The following is a 20,939-nucleotide window of genomic DNA, read 5'->3' as shown; positions in this document are numbered from 1 at the left end:
ATGAGTCTTCACACAGCCACAAACTTAACTAGCCTCAATCCCATTTACATACTAAAACTTTGGCCCCAAATCCTATCAATATGAATATTGAACTGTTGCCTGAATCTATATCAACTTTGAGCCAATCAACAAGTCCATACAGCAACATTGTATAAATCAACAATACAACCCAAACCCCGAATGAGTATATGATTTCTCATCCAGAACAGACGCTTCAATCGCAATAATTATAAGAGCTCCTCGTTTAAAGGTTTCAAACAATCTTCACTGCTTCCACCAAAAAAAGAAGCTTCAATGGCACTAAGCATAAGAGCTTCTCGTTTAAAGGATTTCAAGCTTTCTTCACTATTTCCCATCCAGAAAAGAAACCTCTACAATAACGATTAAGACTAGAGAGAATAAATTACTACAGACAACCAAAAATTCATAACAATCACAAAACTATAAAACTTAATTATAGTAAAGCCACTAAAGCTACTTGCTGGACTTACCTTTTTTGATTCAGACTATAACGGATAGAAAGAATCAAATTTTATAAATTAATGAAATAAAAATGGGATCCTTTCCAGGACTGAGGCTACTGGCTTTAATCCTTATCGTTCAGTCTCGAAAAATGAGGGACACAGTTGGATTTGGCTGAGAATTAAAACGGTACCTTTTTCCTGGTGGCGGTGGGCTGCGGCTGCGGGAACTATCACTGCGCGACACGGAGGACGAAGAAAAAGACGCCGAACGGGACCGAGAGCGTGAGCGGGAGCCCGAGGCTGAAGATGAAGAAGTATACGAAGAAGACCGTGATGCTGACCCCGAAGGAGTTGCAGGTCTAGGCCTCCCTGATCTCGCCATGCAGAAAGCTCCTTTTTCAAGACTTAACTGGCAAACCCTACAAAGTATTTCAAAATGCACTTAAAACCCGAAAGGGAACGCGCAATATACTTAAACCCTGGGGACACAAAAGTAGTATTAATACTTGAACCCTCGCAAACTAGTGAAAAAGTACTCGTTGGAATTAACGCTATTCGCTCCAAGAGAGTCTACATCAAAACCTGTCATAACCGAATTGAAAATGTCCACAGAATGATATGCAGATGACAGCAGGTAACAAACATTCACCTGTGCAGATTTGGCCTTCACCTGGAAATCCTTCGTCTGCCACTGGGTTTCTTCGCGGTGAGAAAGAAGACTTTTGAGGTCGTCTTTGATTTTGCAAATTTTATATTCTTTCCAAGTATTTTTTAATAGTGAACTTTCATATTCTTCACCGCAATCCTCCATGGTAGAGTTTAACTTTCCATTGTTGGATTTTTCATTTCGTCAATATCTGCATTTATCGAAATTTTTTTTTTTTATTGAAACAAAGCAAATTTACAAAGAATAACTAGCTGGAAGAGAGATACAACATATAAAAGAAGCATTTATCGATTTTTTGGTCTTCCCAGTTTCCTCTACTCGTTAATTTTGAGACCCAAATAATTATAAGATCTTTAAGTTTGAGGATTCCTTATTTAAAAATTAATTTTGTTTCAAAAATTCTATTTTTCTTTAAAAAAATATTGGATAAAGTATTTTTCCAAGGGTTAAAGGCATTTTGATAAATGAAATTGAAAGGGAAAAAATGGATTGAAGGACAATTGTAAGTAGGAATAAATGTATTGACTAAATAGATGGTGAAAGGATAAACATTGATTTGTAGTCATAGTTGATCTCTCTCATATGTGGAGTAATTTTCTTTTATAAGCATATTGGAGAAAGATAGTAAGATTTAGAAACACTTACAAAAATCTCGAAGTGCAAAGGTATGGTTTATTTACTAAATGGGAGATGAAAAAATCATTTTTGACTCATGTTTTGGTAACTATTTGTGGTGTGCCTCCTGGAAAAGAATTGTATGTGTATAGCATGTTAGGGTTTTAGTTCTAGATTAAAGACAAAAAACATTGAGGCACTTGAAATCGCGTTGCCTTTTAACTTGGTCATTTCTTTGACATTATTATGCTAAGTGAGCTACCATATTAATGTTGTTGCACCACGAATTTCACAGTTCAAGATTTCTTTTATAAACTTGGAACATTTCGTGACGAGAATATATTCTTAGATTTTTTATTTTATTTTTGATGAATTTATTCTCAGATCTTAAACTCACTAGGCCTCTTCAATATTCCTCTTATGCAATCCAAGCAAGATTTAAAATCTTTTAGAAAGATTTGCTTACTTTAGAGAAAAATAAGAACCACAGATAAAATAGTGAATTAGATTAAAATTAAAAGTTAAAAATTAAAACTACTTATTAAGTTGGCCCTAAAAACTTATTTATAAAGAAAGCCAGATGAGTGTAAACACAACTCATTCAATCATTAGTAGCATGGAAATTTGATCACTGTAGAAAAGCATAGACAATTTTTTTGTAAGAAAAAAGTACAATTTGCATGCTTAAAGATATTTAGAAATGTATAAATCTGTATATTTAGTATAATATTTTTTTAAATTATCCCCTGGCCAACAAGACATTTTGGGAGGAGGGGTAATTTTTGTGCACAATCCTGAATATAATTGTATATCCTGTTGTGTATTAAAATGTGATTTTGTTTTGAGTAGTTTTTAATTTTTGATCGAGAATTGATTCATTTTCATCATCTTTTTCATGGCCACACCATTGCTAAACACATGTTTTTAGTATATGTCTATTGTTTATCTTTGTGAGAAATCATTTTTTTTTAAGTTGTTTCTTCAAATTATTTGTATGTGGAATCAGTAATTAAAAATATGCTTTCACGACATCTAGCCTAACTCAACTTAGCTTATTGGTTGGGTTAGTTTAGTGTGGAGGATATTTTGTTTGAAAAGATGTCCTATTTTAAATTAAATGAAGAACTCACCCCCATAACAATCTACTTTTAGCACCAATACAACGTTAATAATCTAGCTTCAAAACATTGTCAACTATTTTCATGTAAGTTTATTTGTCCAAACTAACTTTCCAATTTACTGTCTCACTCTCACTAGTATCTTCCTCTTTTTTTGCTAACATTATCAAAGATCACAACAACAATCAAGTTGTTAGCTATAGAAACATAATACCATAGCTTCACTCTCTACATTTACATATCATATAGACATATACTAGATAGGATTTATTGTAAAACAAAAGACATGTTTATGTATAACACCCAATTGGAAAATTAATTGTTGAAAACTATGTTGTAACTTATGTGGCAGTATCTTTTGCATAAATTATGTTACAATTCAAAATATCATTACTAGTAATATAGTATTTAACTCTAAACTAGGTACCTAAAACATGATATTGATACCCTTTGTTCATATACTACTATTTTGTACATTGTTGTTGACCAATGCAATGCATTTTGGACATTTATTAGTTTAACGTTACATAGAACAAAAATGCAAATTTTGATGTTTTGTTCTTACTGATGTCGAATTACCAAATAAAAAGCATTGAAAATAGTCTTCTATCTCTGCATAACAAATTTTGACTTTTTCTCAAAGTATGTTATGCTTTTACTGAATAGCTCAAAGCAGGGACTGTTGCTCACCCAGAGCACTTATTATATTAAAAAAATTTATTTGAGTGTTTTTGGTCCATTCTTTTTAATTAGGTTTGAAAATTGCAATGTGCTTAACAATGAGATTTCTTTTTTATTATTATTTTCGATTAGGTTTGAAATTTACAATGTATTTAAATATTACAAATTTTAATTTTAATTAAGGGAGTTGTGCACCTTGGTTTTGTGTCTCAAATCTAACATATCAAACAACTCTAAAAAAATTATAGCATGTTTCCCAGCAACTTAATAACTTAACCTAAGGTTCAAAGTCCTCCTCATCAATTATGACGCATTTATTACATATAGTTGTAAAGTTATCCAAAATACCATTATTTTAACATGTTACTCATCATAGTTAATTACCACAAATGGTTCTTGATTGTATTTGCACCAATAGTCTAACATATTATAATGAAACTCCCTCTGTTTATTAATTATCTCTAAACCATAATACATTTTATATTATTTTTTATAGGTAACATTGTGATTTTGTATTAATATTAAAAAGAGGAATTACAAATATTGTCATATGTAAAATTTGGCCAAAGACCTTACAAACTTATAACTACCCAATCCTAAGGCCATACATATTTGTTAGAACAAAATAATTGGGCATTAACACCCTATCACAAACACTAGCTGCCTAAACCCACTAAAGCACCAAAAAGGAAAATCAAGTGCCCAAAGAGTTGACATTGTCCACCTCCACCAACGACCTGTGACTAGTCTTTAAACCAATGGGTCAACTCCTCTTATGTGAAGGTTGGAGTGGATCGATCATCTGGCACAGTCCTCGACCTTGGTTTCCCATGCAAAATGGCATCTTGGCGACACATATTGTTGCTTGCTTCCACCTCATCTATTAAGGAAACATCTACCCACATGCCTTTTACTATGTATTTTCCCCCTTCCTTCTAATTCTTCCTCACAAGATGAGATCACAAGGGTTGTCCTAGAACTAACACACTCTTGTGCAGTGTTGCCTTCTTGAATCCATGCTTATCCTCAGCTAACACCCAAATCCTCCCCTTTAGGAAGTCCACTACCTTCCTCCATCCTTTCTCTACATGCACTCCTTTTGGGCTTGTTGAAGACCAAACAACCAAGGGTTGAACAAAAGTCTCTCCACCTCCAATCAATTGCCACGGCTCTTGTCCCATCCCTAAGCCCACACCAAACATAATGTGTTCCATAATCTCTTCCAGCCCCATTAGCCACTATGGGTCGACACAAGCTACCATGACCTGACATACTTCCTCCTTGGATTTGCCCACTATTAGTGTCAGCACCATGAAAAGTGAAGCAACGTCCAAATTTAAGCATTGTTTCTAGTGAGCGCCTAGGTACTCCACACCAAACATCTATTGTATACCCTCCATAAATTTTGTATCATCAAACATGAAAATGTTCTTCAAGCACTGGACTATAATCTTTCCTTCATAAGTTTGCATCTGGTTCTCTGAACCTAGTGCAAAATTCGCCTCCATTTCGAACTCCCTTGTTTAAAACTCTACGTATTGCCCTATCTTTCCTGCTTAAATTCACTTGCTTCGAACAAATTGGAAATAAGTATACATTGGGGTGCTAATAAATAATATCAAACTCTAACATATGTTGGAGATTGTAATCTCATGAATGCCATCGGGGGGATGGAATCATGAGGAAAGTTGTACTCCCTAAATGTTCAGTGAAAATGCTTTTAATTTGGCCTCTTCATAATAACTTCCTCTCTTTAATCTAAGATGAGAAGTCCAAGGTCTTCATATATTTCATTCTGAATCCCCTTAGATACATTTGCGCCGATATTGGCCAGCTTATCTACCACCCGTTTGCTTCTCGGTAAATATGGAAAACTATAAAATCTTCAAAATCCATTAACAGTCCTCTAATCTGCTAAATGTAGTTACCGAGTTGTTGTGCTTCCAACTTCCCTTTCTTTATTTCATTAATGATTATCTCTGAGTCCCCTTCAAGATCGACTCTTTAAATACCTAATTTAGGTCCTAATACTAGAGCCTCTCTTGCCACACAATATTTTGCCACATTATTCATGTCATCACTCAGTCGTTTGGCCACAAAAGCAAGAGTGTTTCCCTTATGATCTCTCGCTACACAACTACACCCCAAGATCCTAGGATCTCCCTTGGCAGCCCCATCAAAGTTAATTTTAACCCATCCTTCCTCTAATGTTGTCCAACATACCTTATCCCTTTTCAAGTTAGGATTATCCCTACCAAGCCCATTAATGAGCCATAACACACTATATGTTATTACTACATAGTTTATGCCTATAAAATATTAATAAGTTACATATGATTAAAAAATTATAAACCAAAAGCATAAATACTAGATCAAAGGATGGTTAAGAAGAAGTTGTTACAAAATCATGGTAGATGTTTGCAGAAACAAGGCAGGTTCGAGCCTCAAAACAATGCCAAGGGAGGTTTTAATTAGCAAATTGGCTTTTGATACAATGAGAACACTAGGAGACCTAGATGGTCGTACAGTAGGAGGTGGAATGATAGTAATGGAAGGGGAAATTTGTAGTGGACTATCCCAAAGCATAGGTAAGACTAGAGAATGAGATGAAAGGGTGTGGGAGCCACTATAATGATTGTGTAGGGATGCATCTGATAGACAAGTTCATCTCAGTTGATCTTACGGGGGACAATGGATTTTGGATCCATAGAAAACAAGTTTTGGAGGTTGAAAATTGTCTAGGAGCAAGAGAAGATGGAGGCGATGCCCTCTCGAATACAGAGAAGTGCAGTCTCTCTAAAAGTAAATCATGAGGATTAGATGGAATCTTTAAGTTATTTGATAAGCAATGTTTCTTTTCTAAAATGGGGAGGGGAATGGCCAACTGTTAAGAAAATAAAGATTTTGTGTGATAAATAGTGGGGGAAAGTTAGTAGTTTTAAAACCCTAGAAAATGGATTTTATATGATTATTGTGGCGACTAAATATGATAGATATTGCATTTTGAATAGTGGCCCATAAATGTTTGAAGTAAAATATTTTTATATGAAGCCATAGGAAATAAATTTTGACCCAAGTAAGGAAGAAATAAAGGCATGTCCAATATGGATAGGGCTACATAACATGCCACAGGAGTATTCAAGTAAAGAATTGTATTAATTGATAAGTGACAAATTTGGGCAATATTTTAGTTCAATAGAGACAGTGATTAAGGTCACTTTCTAGACATTCCCTTGTATCTATACTCGATGGAATTAATGTCACCCTTTGCTTGAAATGAAAGAAGTTAACATCAGTTGAAGGGGTGTGGAAGCAAGTCCTCTTGATACAGGAAGATCTCATATTTTGAATAGAATGCTTAAGTAAAAAGCATGAAATGAATAATAGTAAGAATGTGGGGAAAGGGAAGGATTTAGTAGAGGATAGATTATTGTAGAGGGTTTTAAATCTAATAGAAGTTCATTTTAGACAACAGGAGATAACTTGTAAGGAATGATTAGCAAGGGCAATAAAGTGGGAATGCATATCATTAGATTTGGATGGCTTAGGTAACACCAATTTTGAGTTAGATAATGACAAATTTTGGGGCTTGCATATGATGGAGGTGGATCAAGGTAAAGCTTTATTCGAAGGGTCAGAGTGTTAGTTTGGGGAAAGGTCAAGGATTGAAAAGATGTATGGTTTGATGGGAGATGAAAAAGTAAATATGGGGAATTGGTTTTCAACCAAGATTAGCTCTCACATAGAGGGGATGTGGTTACTAAAAATGATCAAGAAATAAATTTGGACAAAGAAAGTATTGCTTGAAGTTTGGTAATTAGACCACAAGATTTTAGGATTGAAACTTTATGTAAGAATCTGCCTTAGGGCAGAATTTACCCAAGACCAAGGAACTCAAAACATAAGCACAAATTAGACTAGAGTATGATTAGAATAACTGTATAGTATTCAATACAATGTATAAGTACACTAGGAGTGCCTGAATATAAAGGCCTCTGAGATGCATCTAGAATGCCTCGAAATTAGCATCATAATAAGTCCTACAACTAGGCACATGTCCACCAGATATGGGTTATCCTCCATTAAGCACAGAAGTAAGTGTGATGATGTGAGGATAAGCCTACAATGGTGTGACACGCACATCGGTGTTGTAGACAACATGTGCTAAATTAGGAGTGCAAAAAACTATGTTATCTACATGACAACTCAGTGAATGATGCAAACTCCTGTGTTATAGACACCATGTGCATAATTAGAGTTGCATACTTCTGTGTTGTCTACATGACAACTCTAGAAGATGCACAAACTCCTAAGTGTCTCATAAAGAGATATAATAAAATAATGCAAAATAATAAAATAATGCACTAACCTAAGTAAAGTGTAAATAGTAAATACCTATTTACACCAACACCTCCCCTTAAGTGCAACTTAGGGGAATGCACTTAAGCTCACTAATGCATAATGGGTCTCGACTATGAGGCCATGTTAGGTACCCATGTACAAAAGCAATGCTAAGAATGATCCAATGCAATCTCTCATAAAGTGGAGAAAGAGGGAAAACCTCATGGGAAAAACCCTCCTCCAAAAAGAGAGATGAGTACAATAAAGAAGAAGAAGAGAAGGAAGAAGACCTCAGAAGAGGAAAAAATCCCTCCCAGAAGAAGAAGAAGAAGAGAGAAGTCAAGGGACTCCCCTTTCTGCAACATCTTGCACCCCCAAGAGATCTCGCAAATAAGTATACTTGACCTTGGTGAAGATATCAATGACCTGCTCTGTTGTAGGCTAGTATTGTAGTGCAATGATTTGCTCATGCATAAGCTCTCTGACATAGTGCATATGAACCTCAATGTGCTTTGTTCGATGATGCTGAATTGGATGCTTAGAGATTTCAATGGCACTCTAGTTGTCACAATGAATAATTGTAGGCTTAGGTAGATCAAATCCAAACTCCTCCAAGATGTGTTGTAGCTAAAGAGCCTCTGTAGCTGCATTGACAACTCCTTGATACTCAGCCTCTACGGAAGAAAGAACAACATTGTTTTGCTTCTTACTTTGCTAACAAATAGGGCCGGAACCAAGGTGAAATATGTACCCTAAAGTGGACTTGCGAGAATCTAAGTCACCTGTATAGTATGAGTCTATGTATCCAATCAATTGAAGCCCTGTACCTTACTGCATAATGTATCCTATGTGTATGTGTACCCTTGATGTAGTGCAAAATGCGCTTGGCAACCTTCCAAAGAAGCTCATGAGGTAGTTGCATAAAGCATGAAACCATACCAACTACAAAAGCAATATCAGGGCATGTATGTGTCAAGTAGATAAGGCTCCAAACTAACTGTCTGTATAAGGTAGTATTAACAAGTGGAGTGGTACACTTAGCCTCTAGCTTGACACCTGATAGGAAGGGAGTAGGAGCAAGCTTGCAGTCACTCATGTGAAACTGAGAAAGCAAGTCAAGAGCACACTTGGGTTGTGAAAGTGTAATCCCTATTGAAGACTGTGTGATCTCAACGCCAAGGAAGTAATGTAACAAACCCTAGTCTGTCATGGCAAATCTATCCTGTAGAGAGGTCTTGACACTGGCTATGATGGATGAAGTGCTCCCTATAATGATCAAGTCATCGACATAAAGCACTAATATCAAGTGAGAGTCATCCTTCTGAAGAATGTAAACATTCGAATTAGAATGACATCTAGTGAAACTTGCTGAGAGGAGGAAGGAGTCCATTTTGGCATACCAAGCCCAAGGAGCCTACTTTAGATCATAAATAGACTTCTTTAATCTGTAAACCATGGTAGAATCCTGTATGAACCCCTATGGTTGCTCCATATAAATTTCCTCATGAAGATCACCATTAAAAAATGCGCTCTTAACATCCATCTAATGTACAACCCAACCTTGAGCTGCAACAATTGCTAGTGTCAGGCGAATGGAGTTCATTTTGGCAACTGGTGCAAAAGTCTCTGTATAGTCAATACCTATAACCTACGAGAAACCTTTGGCAACTAGTCTAGCCTTATGTTTATCAACACTTCCATCTGTTGCAAATTTGGTTCGATAGATCCACTTACATAGAACCACTTTTCTTCCTTTAGGAAGGGGAACTAAGTCCTATATGTTATTTTTCATCAAGGAATTATATTCTTCCTCAATAGCCTTATCCTATTCTGGAATCCCTGATGCTTCCTTAAAAGACTGTGGATTTGAAGCAATAGCTATATATGCATGTAGAAATGACTTGTGTTGTGACCTAGTCCTCCGAGTGTCTAAAGGATTTCTCACCAATGAACCTGCTACATCTAGGGTTTGTTGTGCCCAACGAGGTTTTGTGGAAGAGGAAGAAGTAATTTCCTCAACTATTTGTTGACCCTACAAAGGTGGTGTCTTGCGAGTCAAAGTTGAAGGAATCTCATCTTCAGAGTCACTTTCATCACTATGATCACTATCCACGAAGGAGGAAGAAGGAGGAGTTGAAGAAGCCAAACTAGGACATGTCTCTTCAAAATGAACACTCCTCTCATAAAATATTTCATGTGTCTCTGGATCCATTAGTTTGTATGCCTTGAGATGATTAGGATATCCAACAAATATGCATGGTTTGCTTTGTAGTTCTAATGTCTTTCGCTTTTGTGGAGGCATCCTTGCCCATGCTGGACAACCAAACTTTTAAGTGCTTAATAATTGGTTTCCTACCACACCATGCCTCAAAAGGTGTTATTCCATCTAAGGCTTTATGCAGACTTCTGTTTTGGATGTAGTTGGCACAACACATGGCTTCAGCCCAAAACACTTGATCTAGAGACTTGTGTTGAAGCATGCAAGTAGTCATTTCCTTGAGGGTTATGTTCTTTCTTTCAGCTACACCATTCTATTGTGGTGTCTATGCAACTAAATGTTGAAGATCTATCCCCTCATGTGTGCAAAAGTCTATAAGTCTGGAGTTGACATATTCTTTTCCATTATCTGTCCTTATTATCTTGATGGCTTTCCTAGATTTCTTCTCAACCTGAGCTTTGAATGTGATAAAGTTGTCAAAGACTTCACTCTCATGACCAAGGAAAAAGACCCAAGTGTACCTTGAAAAGTCATCAATAAATGTGAGAAGATAGCGGGCCTTACCAAAAGATGGTACTGGAAAAGGGCCAACTACATCACTATGAACCAATTCTAGAACAACAATTGCCTTCCAAGGCTTCCCCTTGTCATATTTCTCTTCGGGATGTTTACTTACTTCACAACCTAGACATATACCCTCTGAAAACTTGACTTGAGGTAGACCAATGACCATTTCTTTGCTGCTTAATTGCTGAAGGTAGCGATAATTAAGGTGTCCAAATCTTTCATGCCATAGTTTACTTTGTGTGTTTGAATGAGTCAACAAGGCAAGAGACATGGACTTAAGCACAAAATGTGAGAAAGAATAAAGTCTTGTCTCATGATTTGCCTTTCCAACTGCCACCATTGAATCATCTTTGAGATTTTTCACCACTACTGTGTCAAGGAGGAACTCTACTTTGTTGCCACATCCATAGTGAGTGATTTAATAGATGGAGAGAAGGTTGGTGCTAAGGTTAGGAACATGTAGTACATCCTTGAAGACGCCATTTTCCAACTCAACATTGCCTTTACCTTCTACTTCAACTCGACTATCATTGCCCACGTAGATGTAAGGTACATTTGATGGTTTCAATGGGGAAAATTGCTCCCTTGAAGCACCCATATGATGTGTTGCTCCTAAACCTAGAACCTATTCCTCATCATTGTTTGTACTTGCAACTAAAGCTTTTCCCTTGCCCTTTGAAGTGGATGAAGATCCCTTATCCTTGTATGCATTTGGAACATCAATTTTGTGTTTCCTCATAATGTTGACCAATTCATCAATCTACTTATCTTTGAACTCATGTTCATCATGTCGATTCCTCTTACAATAGGAACAAGTTTTCTTCTCCTTCTTGTTGGAATTGTTCCCCTTTTGATTATTTTTGGAAGAAGGCTATTGAGTGGAAGAAGATTGATTGGTGGATGATTGTTGTTTAGAGGAGGATTGTTGTGTGTTGTCTTGTGGCTTAGCCTTCCATTGCTTCTACTTCTTGTTGGAGTTTTTACCACTTGAATTACCTTCATTTTCTACCAAGGCTTTGGTTTTGGAAGACTTGAGAATTCCCATATCCACTAGATTGTCATGCTCAAAGATCAACATTTTTGAGAATTTCTCGAATGAAGGCTTAATATAGGCACTACCCATTGTTAATTTGTGTGTATTAAAGCTAGAAACAAAAGGAGCATATACAGGTGGAAGATGAGTCATAATGTGTTTGATCATCTTTCCATCCTTGATGGGTTCACCAAAATCCTTCAGTTGTACCCTATACATTTCTACTTGGGTAAGATATTCTTTAATTGCATCAAAATTTATGGGATCCAACTTGAGAAGTTTATCCTCTATAGTGTAAGCTATGTCTTCATCTACTGTCCCATACAAAGCTTCAAGTTTATCCTAAACCTCTATTGGATATGTAAGCTTCCTAATGTGAAATTTCACAGGATCAGAGATATTTTTCAACAAGGTTCCTAAGGCCATCTCTTGTTTGGATTCCCAATCTTCTTTCCGAGCTTCATCAGCATCAGCAAGAGGTTTCTTTGCTGAAGTAGCGACATAACGTAATAAACATTTTTCTACTAATGGCTCTTTAATATTTTCTTTCCAAGTAGCATAATTATGTGGAGTTAACTTTGAAAAAGAACCCATAATGCAAGAACGCAAGATCAAGGAGACACAGTACATAGTACACACCCCCACTTTTCACTCAATCAAAAAATCCCCCCCCCCAAAGAATGATTTTGGCACTTTATATATAGTGCGTTTACAACGGGCCACTTGCCAAAATGGAAAAAGTAAGCTTTTTGGTTTTGCTTATTACAACCTCTGTAGAGAGTACAAATCTGGACTATTACAATGTCACGCAAGATTACAACAATTGTGAAGCAATACAATGCAAAACAGGACCTATCTCTAAAAGTTATACTTTTGTCCAAATAAGACTACAATCTGACTACAGAACTGAAAACTAGATGAAAAAATATACACTTAAAAAAAAAAATAGAACATTAAAAGGAATCCAAATGAGCCCGTACAATGCGTTTGAAGTTGTAAAAAGTAGGATTAGCCAGGAACAATCGCTAAAAAACACTAATTCTGACAAATCCATGCACCAAAACTAGAAACTAGCCACACCACTACAAAATTCAAGAAATTTTACCCAAAAAATAAAATAAAATCGCACTTGATTTGGAGTCTAGATAACTGAGTTATGGACGTTTGAAGTCAGGCTGCCAAATCAAAACTACATTTGAAGATGGGTCTGTAGAGGAAAATACTATGTTGAATTTGATGGGCAAACGATTGTCACAACAATTTAAAAAAACCCTAGAATGACGGTCAAATGGCCGTCAAATTTAGGCTCCTAATCTGATGATGTTAAGGTCTATGTAGGCCTATGATGATGTCACCCTGTACGACTACCGATGTGGCATGTACAGAATGCACAGAAAATCTGACCTATACTATTGACATGTCATATGGTAGGTGACCAGCGGCTGATGTGGCACAGGTGACTATATGTATGGACTGATAACTAGATAACAAATCAACTGTACGAATCTGACTATATCTGTTGATGTGTGTGTTTGCACGTGTGTAGAGGACACATGGTAGGCAATAATTGGGTCAACATGTGCACTATTGGCAGCTAACTAGTCGTTGTGAGATATCATGTGATGTGGGTTGTTGGACTGCGCAATCACTTGCCGCGTGGACAAACCAAGAAAGGCCACGTGTCTTGCACAGAAGGAACAAGTTGACACTAGAATTCTGAGTTCTCGAGCGGTGAGAAACTTCTATGAGATGTCAAAATCATGTTTGTGTCATCGAAAAAGGTTCTTTATGGCCAAGATTGCAAAAAATAATCCCACATTGAGTGGGTGTGGAGCCTTCAGGCTATATAAAAAGAATGTCGACCAAACTTAAAACAAAAATGATAGTTATGTATGATGTCACTCACCGGGAAAGAGAGTTGTCTAGTGGTTTTGGTGGTGGAAAATTTGAAATGTCCGCCAGTTTGGGATTAGAAATGGTCAACTGGAGGAATATTTGGCTGGGTTTGTTTTATAGGCTACTAAAAATTAACGCTTGCGAAACAATAAAAATATTTTGCGGACTAGGACTGTTTCGCACTGCTCAGGGCCTGGGTGTGACTGCCCAATGCCTGGGCTAAAAATAATTTCTCTGACGCCCAACAATTCATTTTTTTTTTCAAAATTACAGAGATAATAGCAGAATAAACCAGATCCAAAAATTAATTATAGATCAAATAATGACCATACTTGTAAATTGGGCCTTCAAGTTCCAATTTGCAATAAAAATTTACCTCCCAGTTGACTATGGCCTAAAATAGGAAAATTTATAGTCAATCTTCATTGAATCATCACTCTGAATGCAATGGTGAGATCCACTTTGGCTCTAGACACTCCCAATTGCAGTTGATGCTCCGGATCTGAATTAGGTCCCTTAGAGAGATGAAGCAATGAGGTCTCTAATGGCTATGTGACGAGTATCTCCCTCAGCTCCGATACCATGTAAGAATTTGCCTTAGGGTAGAATTTACCCAAAACCAAGGAACTCAAAACACAAGCACAAATTAGACCAGAGTATGATCAAAATAACTGTATAGTATTCAATACAATGTACAAGTACACTAGGAGTGCCTAAATATAAAGGCCTCTGAGATGCATCTAGAATGCCTCAGAATCAGCATCATGATAAGTCCTACAACTAGGCTAATGTCCACTAGATATGGGTTATCCTCCATTAAGCACAGGAATAAGTGCAATGATGTGAGGATAAGCCTACAATGGTGTGATACACACATCAATGTTGTAGACAACATGTGCTAAATTAGGAGTGCAAAAAACTGTGTTGTCTACATGACAACTCAGTGAATGATGCAAACTCCTGTGTTGTAGACACAATGTGCATAATCAAAGATGTGTACTTCTATGTCGTCTACATGAGAACTCTAGAAGATGCGCAAACTCCTAAGTGTCTCATAAAGAGAAATAATAGAATAATGTAAAATAATAAAATAATGCACTAACCTAAGTAAACTTAATTAAAGTGTAAATAGTAAATACTTATTTACACCAACACTTTAAATGATGTCCAATGGTCCAGTGGGATGGAAAAGTCATACAAGGATGATCAAGATGGGAGGGGAAGGTGTTTTGAGTATGAGGAAAGGAACCTATTAATTGAAGTATCTAGTGAGGCGAGTAGACTTAAATAATATAAGAATCTCTTCTTTTACAAATTTAGATAGTTCATTTGAATTAGTTTGAGATTTGAGTGAGAATATTGTGGAATCTAATTCAAAAATTGAGATAGATGATGACCTTGATAAAGATTTTTTAGGTCTGGAGGATGATATTGTTTCGTATGAGAAAAGAACCCTAACATAAATGAATTCAAAGGAACGCAAATTGAAAGTGGGTGAAAAGGAAAAAAGAGGACAATTGTCTAACAAATTTTTGTTGTTGTAGGGGGGAAATGCAATAGGATAAAGTGAGTTGAGATTAGGAAGAGGCTATGTCTATTCCCAGGGACAATGAAGGTACTATTGTGGAATGCCAAGGGATGTAATGCCCCTGAAAAAATTCACTTGATCAAGCATTGTTTTGATCAAGTGAGGTATGATGTTGTTCTCCTACAAGGAATAAAAATGAAAAAGGAGGACTCTTTGAGCTTGCAGAAATGTTTTAGTAGATGAAAATGTGTTTGGATGGAGGCTCAAGGGGCTTGGGTGTGTTGTGTAAGGAGAAATTTGTGGATGTGGAGTTGATTCAATAATAACATAGTTGGTGGTGGATAAGGGTGTGTTAAAAATGGTTAGGGGCAAATTTTAATTTGATAAATATAAGGGTCTAATGAATGGTAAATTAGAAAGGGAGTTGTGGATGACTTTATTAGGTTCATTGAATGTCATGGAAAGAGAATTTTGTTTGGTAGAGGGAGATTTCAATGCAATTTTAAACCCATGAGAAAAGGTTGGAGGAAGAGGATGGATAATCCAAAGTCAATAATATTTTAATAACTTTGTGATGGATAATGGTTTATTTTATATTCCTTTAAATGAGGTGAGTTTACTAGAACTAGTAGGAGGGCAAGGTTTGTGAACATAGTAGAAAAAATAGATCATCTTCTTTCGACCAAGGACTTGACTAGTTATCATTGGATTTGTGAGGCTAAAATCATGAATATCCATGGTTTGAATCAATATCTAATAAGTTTGAGAATACAAGAGGATTCCTTCCCAGATAGACGTCCCTTTAAGTTTTAGGTGATGTAGTTGAGAGCTAAGGGTTTTCAGGATTTAGTAAAGCTACGGTGAATGTCTTCTTTGGCTTTATAAGGTAATACAACCTTTACTTTTTTCAAAAAACTATAGCTTATAAAAGAAAAATGAAGGTTTGGAATAGGGAACACTTCAAAAATATCTTCAATAAAAAATTAAAGTTAGAAGAATCTTTGAAGATGTTAAATGAAAGAGTTATGTTGCATGGCATAAGGAAGGATAACTTTGAGCAAGAAAAATATTGAAGTAAAGAATATGTAGATGTTATATTTAGAGAGGATTTTTTTTGAGGCAAAAGTCTAGAGAGACTTGGCTGGTTGATAATGACCAAAACACTAATTTTTTTATTGCTCGGTTAAGACGAGAAGAGCTCATGATAAAATTTTCTCCACTGTAGATGAGATGGGTAGGAAATCAAGAGAGAAAGAGGAGACTAATAAAGAAGTTGTAGCCTTTTTTAAGAAGAGAGCTAAGAAATCAGTTTGGAGCAATCTAGACATGGAGAGAATATTAGAAAGGATTCTAAGTTGCATTTCACAAGATCAAAACAATATGTTGATTACTCAAGTCACTATAGAAGAAGTGAAGAAGTATTTATGAGGTTTAGGCAAAGATAAGGCCCTAAGGCTTGATGGATTTCTAACTTCATTCTTTTAGACAGTTTAGCATATTTTTGTAATCACCCAAAAATGGTCATCTAGACTACGAGCCCCCTTTCTAGCAATTTTTCATAATTTATCTATCACTCATCTTTGATCAAATCACCATTTTGCTATTTATTTGATTATAACCTATGATTTGACCACTTTATCCTAAGTCTTTTATCTAATTGAAAAAACTTGCTCTTTTTTAATTAAATAAATACCCACTTATCATAAGTGTGCACATGAAAAACATTATTCTTATTTTAAAAATAAAATAAAAGACATTCTTTTCTCACATGAGGTGAACACTTTCCAAGGTGGGTGGAATCTCTATTCTCCTCCACACATATTGTGTCTTTTAAATACTACCTTTGATCTTGCTTAGGTGATATTCTTGTGCACATGGATCACTCAAGACTCATTCTCCACTATTGATTTTGCCTCTTATTCTCTATCATCCACTTCTCTTCAAAAGGAGGATCTCTCCTCACTCTCTCGTCTCTCACACACTTATTTTATTGTTATGTTGTGGGTTTTCTTTGTGATTTTTGGAGCACTTAGAGCACTCACTTTGCACCCATCTTGTATCTGCATTCTCTTGTTGCATTTAGCTTAGTTTTCTTTTATGCATAGCTTAGATCACATAGCTTAACTAAGGGGATTGTAACTCTTCATACTTGTTAGATTACTCTTGCATTTTATTTAGAACAACTTGCATTTGCATTGCACTTCATTGGTTCTTGGATATTGGCATTCTTACTTCTACTCTTTGACTCTTCCATTCTACGGTGTACCTTGCAAGGGTTGCTTGATCAGTATTCATTTGAGAGCCATCCTCTCATAACTCTTGCACACCATATATAGGAAGCTATAAGCTACTTCTTGAGACTCCATTTCCCATGGGTTCTCTCAAGTGTAATGGTTTATAGAAGTTTACCCTATTTTTGGTAACTTTTAGGAGTGGGTAAATAGGAAGTTGTAGAGGAATAATGGAAGGGTGGATTTGTTAAATTAAAATACCTCAATATAACCTTTATTGCTTTGATTCCAAAAAAAAGAAGTGTCTATCTTTGTGTACTTCTAGCCCATTTATTTATGCAACATAATTTATAAAATCATTTCAAAAGTTATGGAAAGTAGATTGAAGAAGGTTTTAGACTTAGTTATTTTAGGTGAATAAAGTGGTTTCTCTCTAGGGAGGTCCATTTATGAAGGAGTTATTATAGTGCATGAGATGATTCACTCGTTTAGGTTTGGAAAGCTAGAAAATATGATGGTGAAGTTGGATATTAAACCAGCCTATGATGAGGTGGACAAATCCTTTTTGTTAAAGGTTCTAAGTAGGTCTAGTTTTGATCAGAAATGGGTTTGATTGGGTGGAGAGTTGCATAACTACCCCTCAATTTTTGGTGTTGGTGAACTAGAGTTTGCAAGGTTTTTTTTTCAGGTGGATAAAGACATTTTCCAAAGTGATCCTCTCTCCCCCTTTTTGTTTACAATCGTGGTTGAGGTTGTGGGTTGGTTGATTATGTGGAAGAGAGAAGAAGGTTTGTGGAAGGGAGTAAAAATGGTGGAAGACATCGATGTTGTATGTCATCTCCAATTTTTGGATGACACCTTTTTAGCAAGAGAAGCTTTTAGAAAGGGAAGAAAGAGCTATGAGAGAGACCTTGTATTTGTATGGGCAACTCTTTAGGTAGAAGATTAATTGGAAAAATTTAAGATCTTATTTTTTCATACCCACTTGAGAGAATAATGAGATATCCACAAAATTCTTTATATTTAAGGAGGTTCATTGCCAAGTAGGTATTTGGTAATTTTCTTATGATGCAGGAGCATCCTAAGTTTTCTTGCAACCTTGCACTTTGTTCATTTTGCAATCTAACTAAGTTGTATCTATGTTGACAGAGCTCTCCTGTTAACGAATCTTGTTGTGTCAACTAAGTTTCTTCTTTGATAACCGAGCTATGCAGTGTCAATCAAGTGGCTTCAGTGTTGACCAAGTCCTACAATGTTAGTTGAGTTGTTCTGTGATGACCAAGTGATCCTTCATGTGCCGAGTGAACCTGTTGCTTCTGATGCTTGAGTCCTTTGTTGATCGAGTTGTCTGTATTTTTGGTTCTTAGTTGGAGCCAACTCTTATATTTGATTTCTTTCATGAATTTAATGATAGTATCTTATTTAGGAATGAGTGTTGACCATTTTGAGGTCGACCTTTCTATTATGTGACAATCTAGAATCTTTTATAAGCCACTTTGGCAAGTATAAGTAGAGGTATTTGGTCTAGTTTAGAGGAAAGGATTTAGAGAGTCAGAGTAGATGTTTCTAGGATTGTGAACTTGAAGCTAGCTCATAGATCTTGAAGTTATATTTAGTATTTGGTCATAATCCAGAAGGCCTTACAGTTGGTTATGTATGTGGATAATTTGATAAATCAATAAAGTATCTTGTTCTTTCTCTCCTTGGTATTGTTCTCTATGTTGTTTGCTTCCATTGTGTAACAAGGTAGTTGAATAGTTGGGAGTGTCTTTGGTCCTAATTGTTCTTCTTTCCCTCCTTGCACTAGGTGGTATTAGAGCTTGAGGTTCATCTTTATGGAGATTGGATCATGTAGAACCTTAAGTTGAATTTGGTTATAGGGTGGCTCATTTGAGGATTTGACCTGTACCTTGCAGAGGGTTATGATCTTGCAGGAACCTGATTATAAAGATGGTTCAAGGTAGAGGAAATGTTGACAATGCCATATTGGATACATTGAGACAAATTATAGCCAAATTAGAAGTTGTGGAGACAGCCCAAATGAGATGAACACATTTTGATGATGTGAGTGATGATGAAGCAATAACACCAATTCCTAATCCAGAACCTGAAGAAGATCAAGATGAGGAAAAATTGTTAAGAGTATTGTCTAGGGTACATTCAAAGCCTTTTGTAGAAGTTGTTCCTTATGATGAGAAATTGGACAACAATATTGTGTTGGACTGGATCTCTGATACAAAGAAGTTCTTTGAGTTTGAAAACACTCCTGATAATAGGAAAATGAAAATTGTAGTCACTGGGTTGAAAGATCATGCCTCACTGTGGTGTGAGCATTTGCAATCTAATAGACAAAGGAGAGGAAAGGAGAAGATAATAACTTGGCTGAAAATGGTTAACAAAGTGAAGAAGAAGTTCCTTCCTATTGATTACCAATTTATCTTGTTGAGAAAGATATAAAATTTGAGACAAAGAGACATGACTGTGAAGGAGTATATCAAGGAATTCTATAGATTGGACATTAGATATGGACATGCAGATGATGATGTTGAGAAAGTTGCAAGGTATCTAAATGGATTGAGATCTAGAATTCAAGATGACATAAGTTTTGTGAAATTGGAAAGTGTGGAAGAAGCATACCAATATCCCTTGAAGGCTGGGAAGATCTTGATAAAGAAGGATGAACAAAGACAAAGAGGTAGAGGTGGTAGATTCCAGAGAGGCAAAGGTAAATCTTATGGAGAAGGTGGTAGATGTGACAATTCTATGCAAGATAAGGGCAAATTTGAATGGAAAAATGATGGAAAAGGAAAAGATCAAATGGAAAGGTGGTAATTCTTATCGAGGAGGTACTATTTCTTATTGAGGAAGAGGTAATTCTTAGTCTAAAGGTGGTTTTCATGGAAATTGTTTTAGATGTCATAAAGAAGGGCATAGATCCTTTGAGTGTAGATCCTCTAGTGATAATGAACAATGTAACAAAAATGCTATGATTCAAGGAGACATTGAGGGTTCACCAAGTGGACCTGAGGTTGGAGAAAATTTAATGTTGAGAAGAACTTTGTGTAACAAGGGAATTGATGAGGAACCTCTCCTATGGAGAAGTCTTTTCAAGACTAGATGTAAGATGGTTGGAAAAAACTACAAGGTGATCATTGACAGTGGAAACTCAACAAGTTTGGCATCAGAGGAGCTAGTTACAAAGTTGTAGTTGTAGAGGCTAAAGCATCGTAAACCCTATCATGTTTCATGGATCAAGGATGGACATAAGATATTGGTAAGTGAGCAATGTATTGTGAAGTTCAAGATTGGACATTACTTTGATGAACTTCTATGTGATATTATGCCTATGGATTGTTATCATATTTTGTTGGGAAGACCCTGGCAATATGATAGATATTCTATACATGATGGAAGATTGAATCAATATACTCTTTGGGTAAATAGGAGAAAGCAATATTATTACCTTTGATTGAGAGTCCAAATGAGGTTAATTGTCTATTGTGAGAGTTTGCATGGTTACTGGAAATTAATTTGCAAAGGAAGTGAAAAGGAATCAAGTCTATTTTTCCATAATCCCTAG

The 20,939-nt window shown here is 36.0% G+C and overlaps 1 protein-coding gene across 6 annotated transcripts in view; it reads right to left on the bottom strand.

Moving 5' to 3' along the window:
* Positions 1-1,477, bottom strand: part of LOC149568686 (uncharacterized) — a 59,891-nt gene extending 58,414 nt beyond the window's left edge. For 3 of the 6 annotated variants that reach the window (XR_016362635.1, XR_016362636.1, XM_089821577.1), the window contains exons 1-2: positions 1,114-1,477; positions 656-883 (exon numbers count right to left, since the gene is read on the bottom strand). Coding sequence is in view for 4 of the 6 variants with exons in the window: in XM_089821577.1 (XP_089677703.1) it covers positions 656-846 (191 nt within the window). In the remaining 2 variants the exon portion in view is untranslated. Of the gene's footprint in view, positions 1-655; positions 944-1,113 lie in introns of all 6 variants that reach the window. The other 3 variants (XM_089821574.1, XM_089821576.1, XM_089821575.1) reach the window with 2 other exon arrangements.
* Between the last annotated feature and the right edge of the window lie 19,462 nt (positions 1,478-20,939).

This window comes from Cupressus sempervirens, chromosome 3 (assembly GCF_028749045.1).
Source record: "Cupressus sempervirens isolate cs-2001-9-10 chromosome 3, ASM2874904v1, whole genome shotgun sequence".
In the NCBI taxonomy this organism is placed as follows: domain Eukaryota; kingdom Viridiplantae; phylum Streptophyta; class Pinopsida; order Cupressales; family Cupressaceae; genus Cupressus; species Cupressus sempervirens.
This window is presented reverse-complemented; position numbering and strand designations above follow the sequence as displayed.